This window comes from Helobdella robusta (assembly GCF_000326865.2).
Source record: "Helobdella robusta unplaced genomic scaffold HELROscaffold_10, whole genome shotgun sequence".
In the NCBI taxonomy this organism is placed as follows: Eukaryota; Metazoa; Annelida; class Clitellata; order Rhynchobdellida; family Glossiphoniidae; genus Helobdella; species Helobdella robusta.
This window is the reverse complement of record NW_008703571.1, coordinates 376,286-393,041: the sequence shown is the minus strand read 5'-3', so window position 1 is coordinate 393,041 and position 16,756 is coordinate 376,286. Positions and strand designations below refer to the sequence as shown.

Here is a 16,756-nt window from a genome sequence, read left to right as displayed (position 1 = left end):
AGTGATGATGATAATGATGATGATGACGACGATGATGATGACGACGATGATGATGATGACGATGGTGCCAAAGATAAAATTGATGTTGATGACGATAAAGAAGACGATGATGATGGCTAAAAAAAATTTAATCTAAATAATTGCGTGGTAGTGTAAAAAATAATTGCCTTTATTTAAAGGGAGAAATTAAAGTTACGTAATCTATTCTAAACTTTCATAATGGAGAGAACAAAATCATAATAATAATAATAATCATCATAATAACAATAATCATAATAACAACAACAACAATAATCACAATAATAATATTTACATTAATAATATAAACAAACTGACAGCGTATTCTACAATGTCAACAACAACAAAAGCAGCAACAGCAACAAAAACAACAACAACAACAACAAAATTGATGAATTTAAATTGTGTTTCTTTTTATCGGTAGATTATAAACATGGCCTAGCACTCTAAACTCTAAATTTCCAGTGTTGCAGAGGCCGGATTCGATTGCAAAGTGATCCAAAATTTTTAAATGTTAAAGTATAAGAAATAAGAAATTGCACATACTAATGCAACCTAGTTTGGTATATGCTATGTTACATTAACGTCTGACTGAAAAGCAATTTATTACGAATAATATTATATGTAATAAATATGATAAAATATTATTATAAACAGTATAAACATTAACTTAAACATTAACATACGAAACTTAATAACGAATATAGATCCCAGCCTTAAATAAAGCTCATTCCCATCAAATCGTCCATCAATGGCATTAACAACAACACGCAATACACTAAAAAGACATCAAAATACATCAAAATCATTCAGAATCATTAACGAAAGTAAACAACTGAAAAGTTCCACGTAAGATGGTTAAGACACTTTTAGGGTTTCACTTCGCGTTAACAAGTAAATTTTTAATCATTTAAGTCTAAATTTTTAGTAAAAAAACTTTTAATTTGAATATACGCACACAAACACAAACACACACGGACACACACAGACACTAACAAACAGAGACACACACAAACAAACAGAGACACAGACAAACACAGACAAAATCAAACAAAAACATACACTATACAGACATACGTCTAAATTTTAGTAAAAAACTTCTAATTTAAATACACGCACACAAACACATACAAGCACATACAAACACAAGCACACTTGAAATTCACACAAACACAGACACACACTCAAACACAAACATACACTATATTCACTCGCACACACAAACACTCACAACCACAGACATATACTATATTCACACATTTTTCTGCCTCTATTAATCAGAAGGGAATATAAATGAGCGGAAATTTTTTCAATACTTCCCGCCAAAATTTAAAAAAAAACTTTCCCGCCATCCCGCCAAAAACTTTTTTAAAAGATTATTTCTCAGCCAAATCTTTTTTCTTAAAACTTTCCCTTGCCATTCCTATGTTTCGAAAGTAAATAAACAGTAAATAAATAAATAATTAAAATAAATTACTTAAAATACTTTCTGTTTCAATAGTTCAAGAAAACTTGAAAAAATTATTTTTGAAAAGATTTTTTTTAATTAAAATATATTCTTCGATGTTTCTTTTTATTTCTTTTTTCTTTTTTGTTATTTATCTCTTTTATTTCTTTTTCTTTCAAATAAAATAAATTCTCATTTCATCAAGTAAGCCAGTTCATTTGTTTAGTTCTTAATAATTTCGTGGTCTGGCTTTTGGTGCTTGCTTGCTTGTTTCTCTCTCTCTCCTCTCTCTCTGTCTCTGTCTGTCTGTCTGTCTCTCTCTCTCTTTCTATCTCTTTGTCTTTCTCTCTCTCCCTCTTTCTATCTCTTTGTCTTTCTCTCTCTCTCTCTTTCTATCTCTTTGTCTTTCTCTCTCCCTCTCTTTCATTTTCTCTATTTCTTTTCACAACCTATCCATCTGTCTTTTTCCCTCTCTTTCTTTCTTATCTTAATTTGTATATATATATATATATATATATATATATAAATAGAATTATATATATATAATAGAAATAAATAAACTTAATTAATTAATTATTTAATTATATTTAATTAAAAAATTAATTTTTCCAGAAACGTAACAATAATATTTAAAATCATGTATTATTCAATTATATTATTTATAATTGTAAAGATTTCAAAACAATTGTGTAATATATAATATAATATAAATTTAATATATAATATAATATTAATAATATAATGAGAATAATTTTATCACACAATGTCAACTTACATACAATTTTACGTTGAAATCTTCTAGCAGCAACTTCTAATACATTATTATTATTATTAATTATTATTATTGTTATTATTATTATTATTTCGTAACTTTTATTGTATTATTTTTATTCTTATTATTTCGTTTTAATTTTGAATCTTTTACTACCAGACAAATAATTATCCATTTCATTTATACTTTGCCATGCTCTTTCGATTAGTTAAATTCTATCTTCTTAAATATAAATACAGACGACAACAATAACGACATTATTATCAACGTAAATAACAGAAACTGTAAAAACAGCTAGCGACTACAACGGCAGCAACAACAGCAACCACAACAGCAGCAACAACAGAAGCAACAACAGCAATCACAACAGCAGCAACTACAACAGAAGCAACAGCAACAACATAAAATGTTACAGCAGCAACAACAAATACAACATGTTGTAGATTTCATCATTCACATAACAACAAAATCATCATCATTATATATAACAGCAACAACAATAGCAACAACAACAACAACAGCAACAACAACAAATATAAGATATTGTAGTCTTCATCATTCTCATAACCAACCAATCGACAGCAAATTGCATGTCAATCCGAGAAGCCTTTTATATTTATATTACTCTCTCTTTTTTTCTTCCCTCTTTCTCTCTTTTTTCTTTCTTTCTTTCTTTTTCGCTCTTTTTTCCTCTTGTCTTTCTCTCCTTCTTTCTCATACGTTTTAATGGTGCCTATCTGTCTCCGTCCTTTTTTTGAACTTTAGTGAATCCGAATTGTCTGGCTGGTATGACATTTTCCAGAATTTTTGAAATGTAAAAATTCAAATAAAAGGAAATAAAAAAATCAAATTTAAGTATCGTGTCGGTATTTAAGTATCGTCTCGGTATTTAAGTTTCGTATCGGCATTTAAGTATCGTATCGGTATTTAAGTTTCGTATCGGTATTTAAATTTCGTATCAGTATTTAAGTATCGTATCGGTATTTAAGTTTCGTATCGGTAATTAAATTTTGTATCGGTATTTAAGTTTTGTATCGGTATTTAAGTATCGTAATGTCGTAATGTAAACGATACTTATGTCGCCATTTATTTAATTTTACATCCTTTCTCATCATTATACAATTCTTTAACTCTTAAAATTGTAAGATAACATTATAGGTGAAGTGCAACTCAGTGTCTGTGTGTGTGTATGCGTGTGTGTGTATGCGTGTGTGTGTGTGTGTATGCGTGTGTGTGATGCGTGTGCCCGTGCGTCAATCCATCTTGACTACTTTATGACGAAATATATAATATTTATAGATGTGTTTACCGGAAGTTTACCATACCAACGTTCCGGCTTGTTTTGACGTAGAATTATGAATGACGTCATTTTTAGATGTATGACGTCATCTCCTCTTCTTCGCCAACTTCGACCTCGTTGGCCGTTCACTGTTACTAATTGAACTGGGAACTGAAGGTTTTTTTTTCGTTTTCACTTGGTGATCGTCTTGTTTGACTGATAATTTATCATTTTCTGTCTTGTGTTTTGTGATATACAAAACGTGATATATACAGATTGTGATATATACAGTTAGATACATACAAAAACTGATCTAACAAATATAATATACACTATGGAACGTTAACGCCCCAAACATATATTTCGATTCAAGATGTCAGAAGAAATTAATAGCTATGATAAAATCCTATTCAACCTGGTATGCAATGAAAAATAAAATATTTGTAAAAGTCTAACAAAACTTCTGATAATAGCCATATAAAAGGCAAACATTTTCACAATTTAAAATCACCACCAATCCATGACCTTGACCGTGTTTCAATAATTCACAATGGAAACTGCCATTCGAAAATCAGCTCTTGCTCATACATCAACTATTTTTAAAGTATTTTTTCACCGTCTAAAAAAATTAAAAAATTTTCAAGCCATTTTTTCAACTTTATTTATAATTTCAAGTAAAAAAAATCTGAGAAAAACGATGCGTGAAATAGAAAATGACGGCTTTGTGGAGAGTGAAGTCGCAAAACAGCTTGGCGTGTCACTGGTGGGGATTTCAACGCCACATTTCAACATCCTTATCATCATGCACACACACATAAAGGCACATCACACACACACACACATACACACGTACACACACCACAAAATCATCTTAGCATTAAGAAACTTATCATTAAAAATATTGATGAGGAAATAAAAAAGTTGAATTCATAATAAGTCTCATTGAAATAGAATTGTTTTTATTATATTTTTATTATTTTGTGATCATTAGTTTATTTTTTAATTAAATTTTATAATTCAATTAGCACAAGTTCGTTTTCAGATGGTTGTTTTTAAGAACCTCTAGGTACCTCAGTTGCTGGCCGTTAGAAAATTTCATTCTAACGCGATTGTACACTAGATATATGACCAAAAATTTTTTGGCAATTTTTGGTTTTCCATGCCACTATGAGTGGAGAAATTACATTTTTAGAACTGGAAATATCATTTGAAAGTGTTGAATCTTAGAAAAGTTCACCCCCCCCCCCCCCTAAGCTGAAAACCGTTTTCTCCCATCTATCTATTGGTAGATACAGTACAGTTTAAGGGATCACAGCTTCAGTTTATTGCTGGGGTGATTTTGCTATATGTATGCATGCTTACTACATAATCTTTCATATTATATATTATATTTGTTATCATCACCTGACTTTTGATATTTTATAAACTTATTTTGATAACCTAAACTCATAAGATTTGTTTATTTGTAGATAATTAAATTTACACTCAAATTATAATTCGACAGGACTATAGTCAAGATGTCTAAAAATAGTCTTCTTTTAGATTTGAATAAGAAACTATAGGAATCAAATTTGGTGAGATTTGAAAAAGCCAAGAATTCAAAAAATTATGCAAAGATTGTTGACAGTCTTGACCAAATGAGCAAAATGCCAACAGAACAGCATATCCTGGACAGATTTAAGTGCTTAGCTGCAAATGTGAAAAGTAGACAGGAGAGAGTTGTGATAGTGATCAAAGAAGTAAAAATCTTATGGAAAAAACTGAATCTTCCAATTCAAAAAAGCAAATCTACAGTGGAAAGAAAAATTGAGAATGTACTAAACAAGTATGAAAAAAACAGCAGAAAACCAGGAACGCAAGACTTTACCAACTTGTTCAACGTAACTGATGAAAATGGAAAATAGTTGTGTAGAAAGATAAAGCCCTCTATAAGCTTCAGATGTCAACAAATGGTAGAGCTGGCTACTGCACCACAATTGAAGATACACAAGGAGTTCATCCTAGAAAACTAAAGTTGATTAAGCAAAAAGTCAGTCAAGATACTAAGGATGATTTAAACAGTGAAGATGAAGAACAGCAAAGAGTCAGTCAAGATACTAAGGATGATTTAAGCAGTAAAGATGAAGAACATTTTAACACTGAAGAAGAAAAACAAGATTTTGACAGTGGTTCTCAAGATTCAGATGCTCCGAAGGAAGAAGAAATTGTTTGGAGAGATGATATGGCTTTCCTTCATCACTTGATCACTTGTTACAGACAGTTTAAGGAAACAGGATGCTTCCTAAAGTAAATTTCAGAACTTTGCCAAATATAAGCAATGCAAGATAGAATAGCCGAGCAATCTATGTTTTGCTAGCTTATATTTTACTTCCAGAATTTTGACAGTCAGCCGAAGGTCAGTCATCATGTGACTTTATTACTGGCACGTAGAGTGACATCTGGTTTTCTGGTCAGGTTTATAATCAGGATGACTACAATAATTTGGCAGCCGTTTGCAAAGATCAAAGGCAATAAAGACTTTAAGGACTTTTTGGTCGGTTGAGCCAACTCCAATCTCAACTCAAAGGTCAAACATTTGTGCTGAACGTGCAATTAAAGTTCTGCAGGATTTACTTCTATTGTGCAAAAGCATTGAAAAAATTAACATTAAATTTCTTTTGACAAATGAACACTAAAACCTGTATGTTTGTATTTCTGATTAAAAAAACCATTTTGTACAATGTATATATATATATAAATTTAATTAAGGGGGTGACATTTTTTTAAAGTTGACACTTGCCTTTGGATTTTTCTTGATCTTTGCATTAAAACTCCACAAAAAATAACATGGGGATAGGGTCTTTAAAAATTGTCATATCCCTATTGTACACGCATTCATGACTTTCATTGCCTATTAAATTTATGATCATATTGTAATTTGTTTGTTTTTAGTGTGTGTGTGTGTGTGTGTGTGTGTGTGTGTGTGTGTGTGTGTGTGGTGTGTATGATCTATATGTTTGTGTGGGTATTTGTCAACTTTCTATTTGTTAACTTTCTACAGCTACACAAATTTGTTTTTTGCGTGTTTTCATTTGTATGTGTGTATATATATATATATATATATATATGTGTGTGTGTGTGTGTGTGTGTGTGTGTGAGTAGTTTTGTGGTATGTGTGTGTGTGAGTTTTTGTGTTATGTGTGTGTGTGTGTGTTTTATGTATCACGAGCGTAATCAAACGTCACGATGCTTTTGGTCGTACACTTTTACCCAATCCCACTGGCTACAAACATTAATTACGTCACTTCTACCTCTTTCATTGCAGTGATGTGCTGAGCGTCTTGGCTTGAATATCCATTTGTTACTTTACACAGGACTGAATTTTTTATGCGAACTAGCAATGAAATGGGTATTCAACTATTAAAATCATCAACGCAATCGTCGTCACCACTCCTACAACAGCTACTAATATTACTACAACAGTCGCTGCTGTTACTACGGTTACTACTACTACTGCTGCTATTGTTACCCCTACTACAACAACTACTACAACAATTACCACTAAAGCTGCTGGTGTTGTTACTACGGTTACTACTACTACCACTAATTACAACTACTACTTCCACCCCCACCACTACTACTACTAATACTTAAATGCTGATTAATGCCAAAAAGAAATACTTTTGATGTGACAGGGCTTGTCTCGTTATGAATCAAATGCTAAAATGAAATAACAATAATGGTCGTCAGGTATGTCACGTGGTGAATCAACTCAATTGTAATTCTGACGTTTGTGAGTGTATTGTTAGTATTCGTGTACATGTAGGAAGCATACGAACGAACTCGTTGAATGAGTATTTGTATTGGGTTGATTGTTTGTTACTAACCAGTTAAAAACATCTACACGGTTATATCAATCTTGTGATATAGTGTTAAGAACATGGAAAAGGAAGATACATAAAAAGGTCACTCTCTCTCTCTCTTTCTCTCTCTTTTTCTTTTCCTATCTGTGTATCTATTGTTCTCTTTTTCTCACTCTCTCTTTCTTTCTTTTCCTATCTGCGTATCTAATCTCTCTCTCTATTTCTTTTTGTCCGTCTGTGTGTGACTGTGTTTCAGGCGAATAAATTCCATTTAAATTAAATTTCTTGTAGAATTTTCCTTTTAGTACATAAAAGGAATGTCGGGTTTTTGATTGATCACAGGATTTGCCTGGACGTGACTGAATGACTTTGTAACATGGATTCTAAATTCTGGGCACAAATTTCAGGAGAAAAAAATGAAAAAAAGAATAAAAATGAATTAAAAAAGGATTTGAAAAGAATTAAAAGATAAAATGAGAAAATTGAAAAAAATTATAAAATATTCCGCGCCTTGATGAAAAATTTTTTTTCCTAAGATCAAACGAGAGAACCTTTAACGCTTCCATGTAAAAAAATTTCAAACCTCATCAAACCATTTTCTTCATTTAGCTTTTTTTGATTTGGTAAGTTTTAGCGAATTCGTTGAATTTATTTAAAATAGCAATGTTGTGCTTAACAATTTTTGAGTAATTAGGTATGTAATGCGAAGTTTAACTGTTGAAATCAAGTACTCCTATGCTAAAGTGAATTATTTTAGCCGAAAAATGTTGTTCAGCAATCTTTTATCTTCCTCACCATCGTTATCATAATCTTCTTCTTCTTTTTGATCATCATCATCAATATCATCATCATTACCATCTTCATCAATATCATCATCACCATCTTTATCAATATCATCATCACAATTTTCGTCATCACCTCATCATAATTGTAGTCACATCGTCATCTTCTTCACCATCATCCAGACGTGCTATAAAGATGATATTGAATAAAATTCACATTTAAAACATTTTTTATTTTATTCTTGTTTTACGTTTTTGGAATTTTCCAGTCCGGTACAACGTTCTAACGTTTCAGGCCGCCAGAGTGAAAGGTGTATACAACTTGTCACTATCATGTTTTTTGATTTGGTTCGTGTTTGTCGAAGGTTTTCTTGGCAAAAGTTGTGGACAGCAGGCTGGCATTACTTGCTGTCAACTTTTCTACTTCTACATAAGATGAGTCATGAAAAATTTTATTCTCTGAATATTCTTGTAAAAATTATCATTTTGTAATTATTTTTTCTATCTGATACAGAATTGAATTGTTAAAAGAATGAATAAAATTTAGAATAAAATGAATGTAAAATGAAAGAATAAAAACGTAGGTATATATTGCTACAGCGACAGGAGCTGGTCTAGACAAATTAGACGGGGGACCAAAATTTTGAAGATGATTTGATTTTATAATTCGACGTTCAAGAAACTTACCAAATTTGTGGTAGTCTGGTCAAAATAATAGGATCAACGATTTTGACTAGCATCAAAAATATGTAATGAAAGTTAACATTTACGAAACAAATTTATTGAGCACACAAAAAAACACACACACACACAACACACACACATATGATGGCAATTATGACTTTTAAAATAAAAAATGTGAATAAATTGTCAAAAGAAGTGAGCAGGTGCATTGTTGCTTGTAGCAATGACATAACGCTTTCTCATCCAATGCTTTGTAGATCTAATTTTATCGAGAAATAGTTCGAGAAACTACCATTTGGTTTCATTCTAGAATTTACTAATACGAATGGAAAATTTTCAAATAATAATAACAACAACAATAATAATAGTAATAATCTTTTAATTTGAAGTTTCTTCTTTTAAATAAACATTTCTCTACTTAATAGCTGACTGAAACTAACGTTCTATTGAACATGCAGTCCTATATATAGATAGACTGGAAGAGAATTGTTTGTGTTATAGGTTTTTAAACTTGCCTTATTGACTGATCAGATGCGTCCAAACTGCAACGAGTAAATTTTTTTTTTTAAATTGTTTAAATGAAATAAAATGTCAGCTTTCTAAAAAATAGCTCCAACAACGACAACATTCTAACAATACCTAATACTCTGTACAGTATAGCATTTTATTGTACTGTGTTGTATTTAATTGTATTTCTTCATATTTAACTTTCGAGATTTAAAATACGCCATGTTGTCAGCATGGGTGGGTGCGTTCCTCAGCTTATTTCCTGGCAATTTATTACACTATATAACAAGTCATTGCATGGTTGTACGATCTATCTATACATTCTACATATGCGGGGATCGTTTGGTCATTATGAGGTCATTTTAGTGAAGGGATCATGGATATTATATATATCCATGGAAGAAATAATAGCCCTAACGTGGTCTCTGATACACATTCTACGGAAACATCCACTGGACAGGGTTGATGCCATGTATTTGTTACAATTTATGTAAGGAGCTTTTAATTTTTAGTTAATAAAAATACAATTAGAATAAAAATTAAATAGAGTGGTGTAAATTTTTTTTGGTCAACGTTCGAAGTTTATAACTATAGTTCAACTCTGATCTTTAACTTTGTAATGGTCATACTTTAAGTTTAAAAAATGTCAAAAACTTATTAAAAAATGTAGAAACATTGAGAATTAAATTAAATAAATAAGATTATTTTAATTATAGACAAAATATTTATACTATGTTTGATAATTATTTTATTAGCTTTAACATATATATAACATTTAACATATATATATAGTAATGCGGCCAGTACTTCAACTAAAAGTTAATTCGAATCACATGGTTTCTTTAATTTATTCTTTCGGTGAATTAATTCATTTATTTTTTGTTGTTAGCGATCTGGAATTGAACGTTTGAGTGAGGTATTGTATGGTACGATAGGCTAAAATACTCATCAAATTTAATAAAATGGCGTATGAAATACTAGAGCCGAGTAAGCTGGCGTCCAAGATAGGATCGATCGTTCGGTGCACGGATTTTCTAGGCACCCAATTTCAAGGGGAGGTCGTGGCCTACGATGAAGCTGTCATGAAGTGTGTCGTTCTGAGTTAGTTCTTTTTGTTTGTTTGTTTGTTTTGCTTTCGTGTTATGCATAGTTATGTCTATTCTATATCCTTTTGTTTGCAAAATGATAGCAAATAAAATTAATAAATTGTAGTCTTGTTAGTATTGTCATTTTTACACATAAAATTACTAAATTCACGGTAAATACCGCAACATATTAATTTTTGCTTGGTCGGTGGTAATTGTCGCAAATTGTACAGTCTCAAAACAAGTCCTTTCCTTTATGAGTTCCATTATCAAAGAATTAAAATAAAATTTAAAATTATTAAAAGAGTATTAGTAGAGACGACTAGTGAATTATGTACATGTAAGGTTCTCTGAAAATTACAAGTGAGCTATATATACACTTGCTAAAAATTCATTTAATTTACATACATAAACAAACATTTGCTGTTTCTTTAGCAATTTTTCTACACTTCAGCGACAGTATTTACTGCTAATTAGAGATTTATCACATTTTTATTTTATTGTTATAAAAAATAAAGCTTATTTCTTTAGAAGCCATTTTTTAATAACTAATGATTTAATAATTATTTTGATTTTGTTTCAGAAATGCCTGCAAGCAACAAGAAACCAAACTTGTTCAACTTTACTCTTGTAAATCTGTCATTTCAAACCAAAATTGAGTTAGTGAAAGAGGCCACAATGGAGAACTTGAACAGCACATTTCCTAATGTCTCATCAAATAAAGTATAAAATTATTTTCATTTTAATAACATTTTTATTTATTACTTATCTATATTTATCAATTTATTATTTTTATTGATTTATATTATTATTTTTATATCTAATTTTTAAACTATTACCAAAAATAAATTCTCTCGTTAGTTGGATGCACGGGTACAGATGAATGGGGAAGAGAAAATGAAGAGGGCCGATTTCATCAAGCCAGGATCGAGTATTCTAGCCCAGAGTCTAATATCCACAATCAGTAAAACGTTGGTGGCTTTAATTTTTTTTTTATAAAATTTTTACCTATATGCAATTTTTTATTTATTTTTTGGGGTTTTTTATATCTTCATCTAACTATGTGTCATTGTCTTTTATTTAATTTTTATGATCTACAATCTGTCTTTTTTCAATTTCAATTCAATTATATTGAACATAGAATTATAACAAATATTATTTAAATTTTATTGTAATAACTATTCATATTTTCAAACAATCTCTCAGAATCGAAGAGGTCAGATGGTCAGGCGATGACATCATAGTGTGGAACAAAATAGTCATCAAACCACCCTACAAACCCGACTGCTGCTTCAAAGTCAAGGACAGTGATAGCCAATCAGAAGCCCTGACTCATGTCAACAAGATAGTAAGAAGATATTTATCTTTTTTGTTAACTTTTTAAAATTTATTTTTAAATAGTAAGAAGATTTAGGAATTGATTTTATGTGTTTGAGATATGTTTTTAGCATGTATAATTTGATCAGTCTCAATTATTTGAAAATTTTTCTTATTGTTCAATTGAGACTCATTTGAAGTTAGGCTATCTTTATTCATATTTAAGCGTTAATATTTTCATAAATGTATATATTCAATTGCTAATATTTTTCTGAAAATTTGTATTAAACTTTTTCTTTACATCCAGGTTGCAAAGTTTCATGAAGATCTTGAAAAGTATAAATTCAACCAGACTTCATCATCAGTGCTGTAATGGAAGATGATGAAGACTATTCAAACACGAATAGTATCGACCCTGTTAAATATATACAATATATATATATTTATGTATATGTATATGTTTGCATGTTTATGCATGTATAATTATACGTTTGTATGTTTTTTTATAAATAAAATATGTCTAATTTTGACATTTTTCTCTTGTTGCTTTAGTAGTTGTACAGTTCAGACACGTATATGCGGAGTGATTGATTTGCGTGATCGCTAAAATAAACTTCGCGCAAGTAAAACTCGTAAAAAATAGTTGTATTTACAGTTTGCAAGAATTAGTTAAAATTTTGTTGTGGAAAGTTTTAAATATTTCAAAAAAAGTGTTAAATCTGGTTGAAATAGCTAAATGATTTGAAATACTGATTGAGTTGGTTTTTGCCTCATTCCTACTAATTGACTTAAATTCACTTTTCGCAAAGTTCACTTTTCGCAAGTTGCTTTTAAAATTCCATTAAATTGCCTCAATTAATGGAGCAAATGTTTTTACTTTGTCACTATTAACGATTATTTTTGCAATATTTCAAACAAAAACTGCAAAAAGTTAAATAAACAATGGCCAGCGTTGTTGCCAGTTCTGGAAAGATTGAAAGTATTTTTTTCAGTATGTTCCATCTGACTGAAGGTCCAAAAATAGTTCTTCAAGTTCCAGAGGAAATCATTACCAAAGAAACTTTTTTGAGTCATTTGCACAAGTACGTCATCCCCAAGAAACAACTCTATCGGAGAGTCATCAGATTGTTAGTAAATTATTATTAAATAATTGTATTAAATAAAAATATTAAATTATTATGTTAATTAATATTATTTATTTTTCCTTCTTTCTTAAAGTATAATATATATAATTAGAGAGAAAGAGAAAAAAAACAGAGAAATTCTCATCCTATAGTGACTATAAACATTACTATAGGATGAGAATTTCTCTCTTTTTTATAGTATAGTCCTATATTGTATAATCTATATATAATATGTTTACATTATATTATAATGTATATATTTATATATATTATGTATATTATGTTATATTTAAATGCTTTAATGTAATTTTGAAGACACTCCCAGGGTCACATGATTATAGGCTATCCAATCTTAGTGGAGGGTGAGCAGTTTGAGAGGAACGAGATTCGTTTCAACTGCTGCTTCGTTCTCAATTCGCACTCTGATGGAAATAATTATGAGAATGTTGTCAGAAAAGTGAACTTATACCTAGAAGTTGGTGAATTAATGATCGTCTGATTGATTAATTGTTCAATTTTGTAATTAACTGAACTTATGGTTGGTTGAACATTTTTATTTATTTAATAAAATATGATTTCAAAAGTATCACAAAATTATCTTTTTCTCTTTCTAGCATGAAACCTTCCATGGATTTTTGTTGAACGAAAAGAACAAAGAGAATATAACAAAGCTTCTGACCACAGTCTTCAATGATTTGAACAAATACGGACGTTGTAATTACATCGGCAAAGGTAAATAGAATTAAATAATCTTTCTTAGTTATTTTTAGTCATTTTTTCAGTATTTTATTATTTATATTTTTTATTCATTTATTAAGTACATCTACAATGTATTAATTTTGAAAATTATAGAAATCTCATTAATTAAATTGAGAAAAAAAACTAACCTAAATTTTTTTTTGCAATTTTCAGATAGATGTCAATTTGTTACTAATACTCTTTTTCCACAAATTCCAGCAAACTCCAGCACCTTGCACCTACAAATAGATGCAGTTACAGATGAGAAGGTCGTGGTCAACAATTACGACGTTCCTGTTTTCAGGTGTTCCTCCTCGCCGAGCCTTCTACAATCTTGCCTTCTTGCCCATGCCGACCTCGTTGCCAAAAAAGTTTGACCAACAGTTTTTTGTGTTTAATTCTTTCTATAATCTGTTATTGTATATCATTCATACCGTTTGTATATCACGTGTATCATATATCATGTAAAACATATATCAGGCAATTCATGTATTGTGTAACATATATCTTGATGGCAGAAAAATGTGATCAACAGTTTTTTATTATGTAACAATTTTTATAATCTATTATTGCATATCATTTGTATCACATATCGTGTATATCACGTATATCCTATATAATTTATCATTTTAGTTATTCAAATTTTTCTATCATCTTTTGGCTACTTTTTCACAGATTATAGTTTTCATATTATCTTTCTTCTCTTTTTGAAACATTCTAAATAAAATTATTTTGTCGTCTTGTGGCTTGTTTCGGTTTAAATGTAATTATAATATAATCAATAATTATGATAGTTATGATCATGATTTTTAAAGATTATACCACTAATAAATGGAGAATGGTCCGTTACGAGGATTGGGCACGAGGCAGATATTAGCGTTGACATCGTTAAAGATTGCATAAAAAAACTCGTGTAAATAATTCTTTTTACCTTTCATAATTTTTATATAATAATTATTATTATTGTTGTTTTTATTATTATTATAATTATTTTTGTTGTTGTTATTATTATTATTTGTTGTTTTATCATTTTTTTTAAATATCTCAGATACCATGGTGCTCTGTTACTAGTCCCTTTGTTCCAGGTATGTAATTTTTTATTATTACTGTTATTATTGTTATTGTTATTATTATTGTTATTATTATTATTCACGATTTTAATCTAACTTTGTTTAAAATATTATGGCCGAAATCTTTTAATGAAAAATTGATTAACGTGGTAATTCGCTCGTCATATAGCATACATTGTGACAGAAACACTACTTAACCGATTTTAAATATATTTTTTTACTCTCAAGCACTTGTTGATCAGAGAGCATGAGAGGATCGTACATTATATTTTACATCTCATCTTATTTACATTCTGATAATGTGATTAATAATTTTCGATTGATTTCATTTGATTTTATCTTTTCTGTCAATAGAAGAATGCTCCCATTATTATTATCATTTTTATTATTATTGTTATTATTATTATTATTATTATTCATCTCAACTTCACTGTCCTTCCAGTATTCGAATACCTACGTTGTGACGCCGAAAATACACGAGCTTTACAACGACGCATCGTTCCAAGAGAGGTGCATTCGACACTCATCCATCACAAGTACGGTCGATTGGTATAATAATAATAATTATAATTATTATTATTATTATTTTTATTATTATTATCATTTGAGGGTAATATAATTTGTGTTGAAATTGTCAGTAGAGGTGCCAAGTCTTGTGTTGTTATGGTGTGATGGCCTAGTTCGAATACTGTCTCTTCCATAACTCAATAACTGTCATCCATACGCCGTGTGTGTATGAAGCGGTGCTTGCAAAATGTGTATGTAGGTAGTGTCGTGTGTGTGTGTGTGTGTGTGTGTGTGTGCGTGTGTATCGGCATGCTACAGCCTTTGGTGTGCGTGTATGTGTGGTGTGTGTATCGGCATGCTACAGCCTTTGTGACACACGACAGTTTAATTATAAGAATGATATAATGATACATAAGTCATTCTGTTCATGTCAGAGCCGCGTTATAAGAACAAAAGTGTGAAAATGAATAACATTACAAATTTTTGATAGACAAGCGAGCGACTTTCAACGATATTTTCATATTTTACACGTCCATGGGTCCAACTTCGAGACTGAAGGACGCTTGTCTCAGGCTGAACCCAAGAAGTAAAAATATCGATGAAAAGTCAATGTCTTTTTTTGCCGTTCTATTTCTTTGTTTTTTTCATTTTTTTTTATTTGGCTTTATTAGTTTGCAATTAGATGAATATCAGTTTTTTTAATAGTATGATCACGCCGAAACAAATTCTTATCATTGTTTATTGCACGGTATGTAGTAAGACCGCATCACATATAGGCCTATTTTAGAATGTTGTCCTATGCCGTGACGATACATTTATTTGATTAATTATTTGTGAAAAAATAATTTTGAGGCGATAATATGTCACTAAATTTCGCAAATTAAATTAGTTGGTACTAAAAATCCAGTCAAATTTATACAAGCTTGATTTCTTTTCACGCAGAAAATTGATTCAGTTTGGCTTGGTTGAAGGTTTAGTTAGAAGGCTGCAAAAATATCCTCTGAAATTGGTTGACGACCAGAATATGGAGGACAAAAGATCGGACGCAATGGAGGAGTGCATGAATGGGTCAAATTCATACGACGAAATATGCGGTAGGTTCAATCTCGCCTTCCAGGAACTCGATGAGAGAGTGGAAAATAATCCAGATGTTGTTGTTTATTGGAAGTGATTTGAGATAATTGGATATTTGGAGTGATCTATATCTATCTATCTATCTATCTATCTATCTATCTATCTATCTATCTATCTATCTATCTATCTATCTATCTATCTATCTATCTATCTATCTATCTATCTATCTATCTATCTATCTATCTATCTATCTATCTATCTATCTATCTATCTATCTATCTATCTATCTATCTATCTATCTATCTATCTATCATCTATCATCTATCTATCTATCTATCTATCTATCATCACGTAACATTCTACATTACACCTAGATTGTTTGTTATTATCGTCTTGTATTTAGTATTTTGATAATTTCATTCATTCGTTCATTCATTAATACATTCATTCATTCATCCATTCATTCATTCATTCATTCATTCATTCATTTACTTTCTCTCAAATTACTTG

At 30.1% G+C, this 16,756-nt stretch overlaps 3 protein-coding genes across 3 annotated transcripts; all 3 read left to right on the top strand.

The window, feature by feature from the left end:
* Positions 1-4,066: 4,066 nt before the first annotated feature.
* Positions 4,067-5,806, top strand: HELRODRAFT_166505 (hypothetical protein; the record flags this gene model as incomplete). Its single annotated transcript, XM_009011742.1, has 3 exons — positions 4,067-4,120; positions 5,079-5,396; positions 5,456-5,806. 3 exons carry the CDS (start codon positions 4,067-4,069, stop codon positions 5,804-5,806), a joined length of 723 nt encoding a protein of 240 aa, XP_009009990.1.
* A 4,487-nt stretch (positions 5,807-10,293) lies between these two features.
* On the top strand, positions 10,294-12,106 carry HELRODRAFT_166504 (hypothetical protein; the record flags this gene model as incomplete). Its single annotated transcript, XM_009011741.1, has 5 exons — positions 10,294-10,432; positions 11,000-11,139; positions 11,278-11,387; positions 11,623-11,764; positions 12,041-12,106. 5 exons carry the CDS (start codon positions 10,294-10,296, stop codon positions 12,104-12,106), a joined length of 597 nt encoding a protein of 198 aa, XP_009009989.1.
* A 569-nt stretch (positions 12,107-12,675) lies between these two features.
* On the top strand, positions 12,676-16,343 carry HELRODRAFT_166503 (hypothetical protein; the record flags this gene model as incomplete). Its single annotated transcript, XM_009011740.1, has 9 exons — positions 12,676-12,860; positions 13,173-13,332; positions 13,472-13,589; positions 13,815-13,966; positions 14,411-14,508; positions 14,644-14,680; positions 15,108-15,201; positions 15,663-15,777; positions 16,115-16,343. 9 exons carry the CDS (start codon positions 12,676-12,678, stop codon positions 16,341-16,343), a joined length of 1,188 nt encoding a protein of 395 aa, XP_009009988.1.
* Positions 16,344-16,756: the final 413 nt, after the last annotated feature.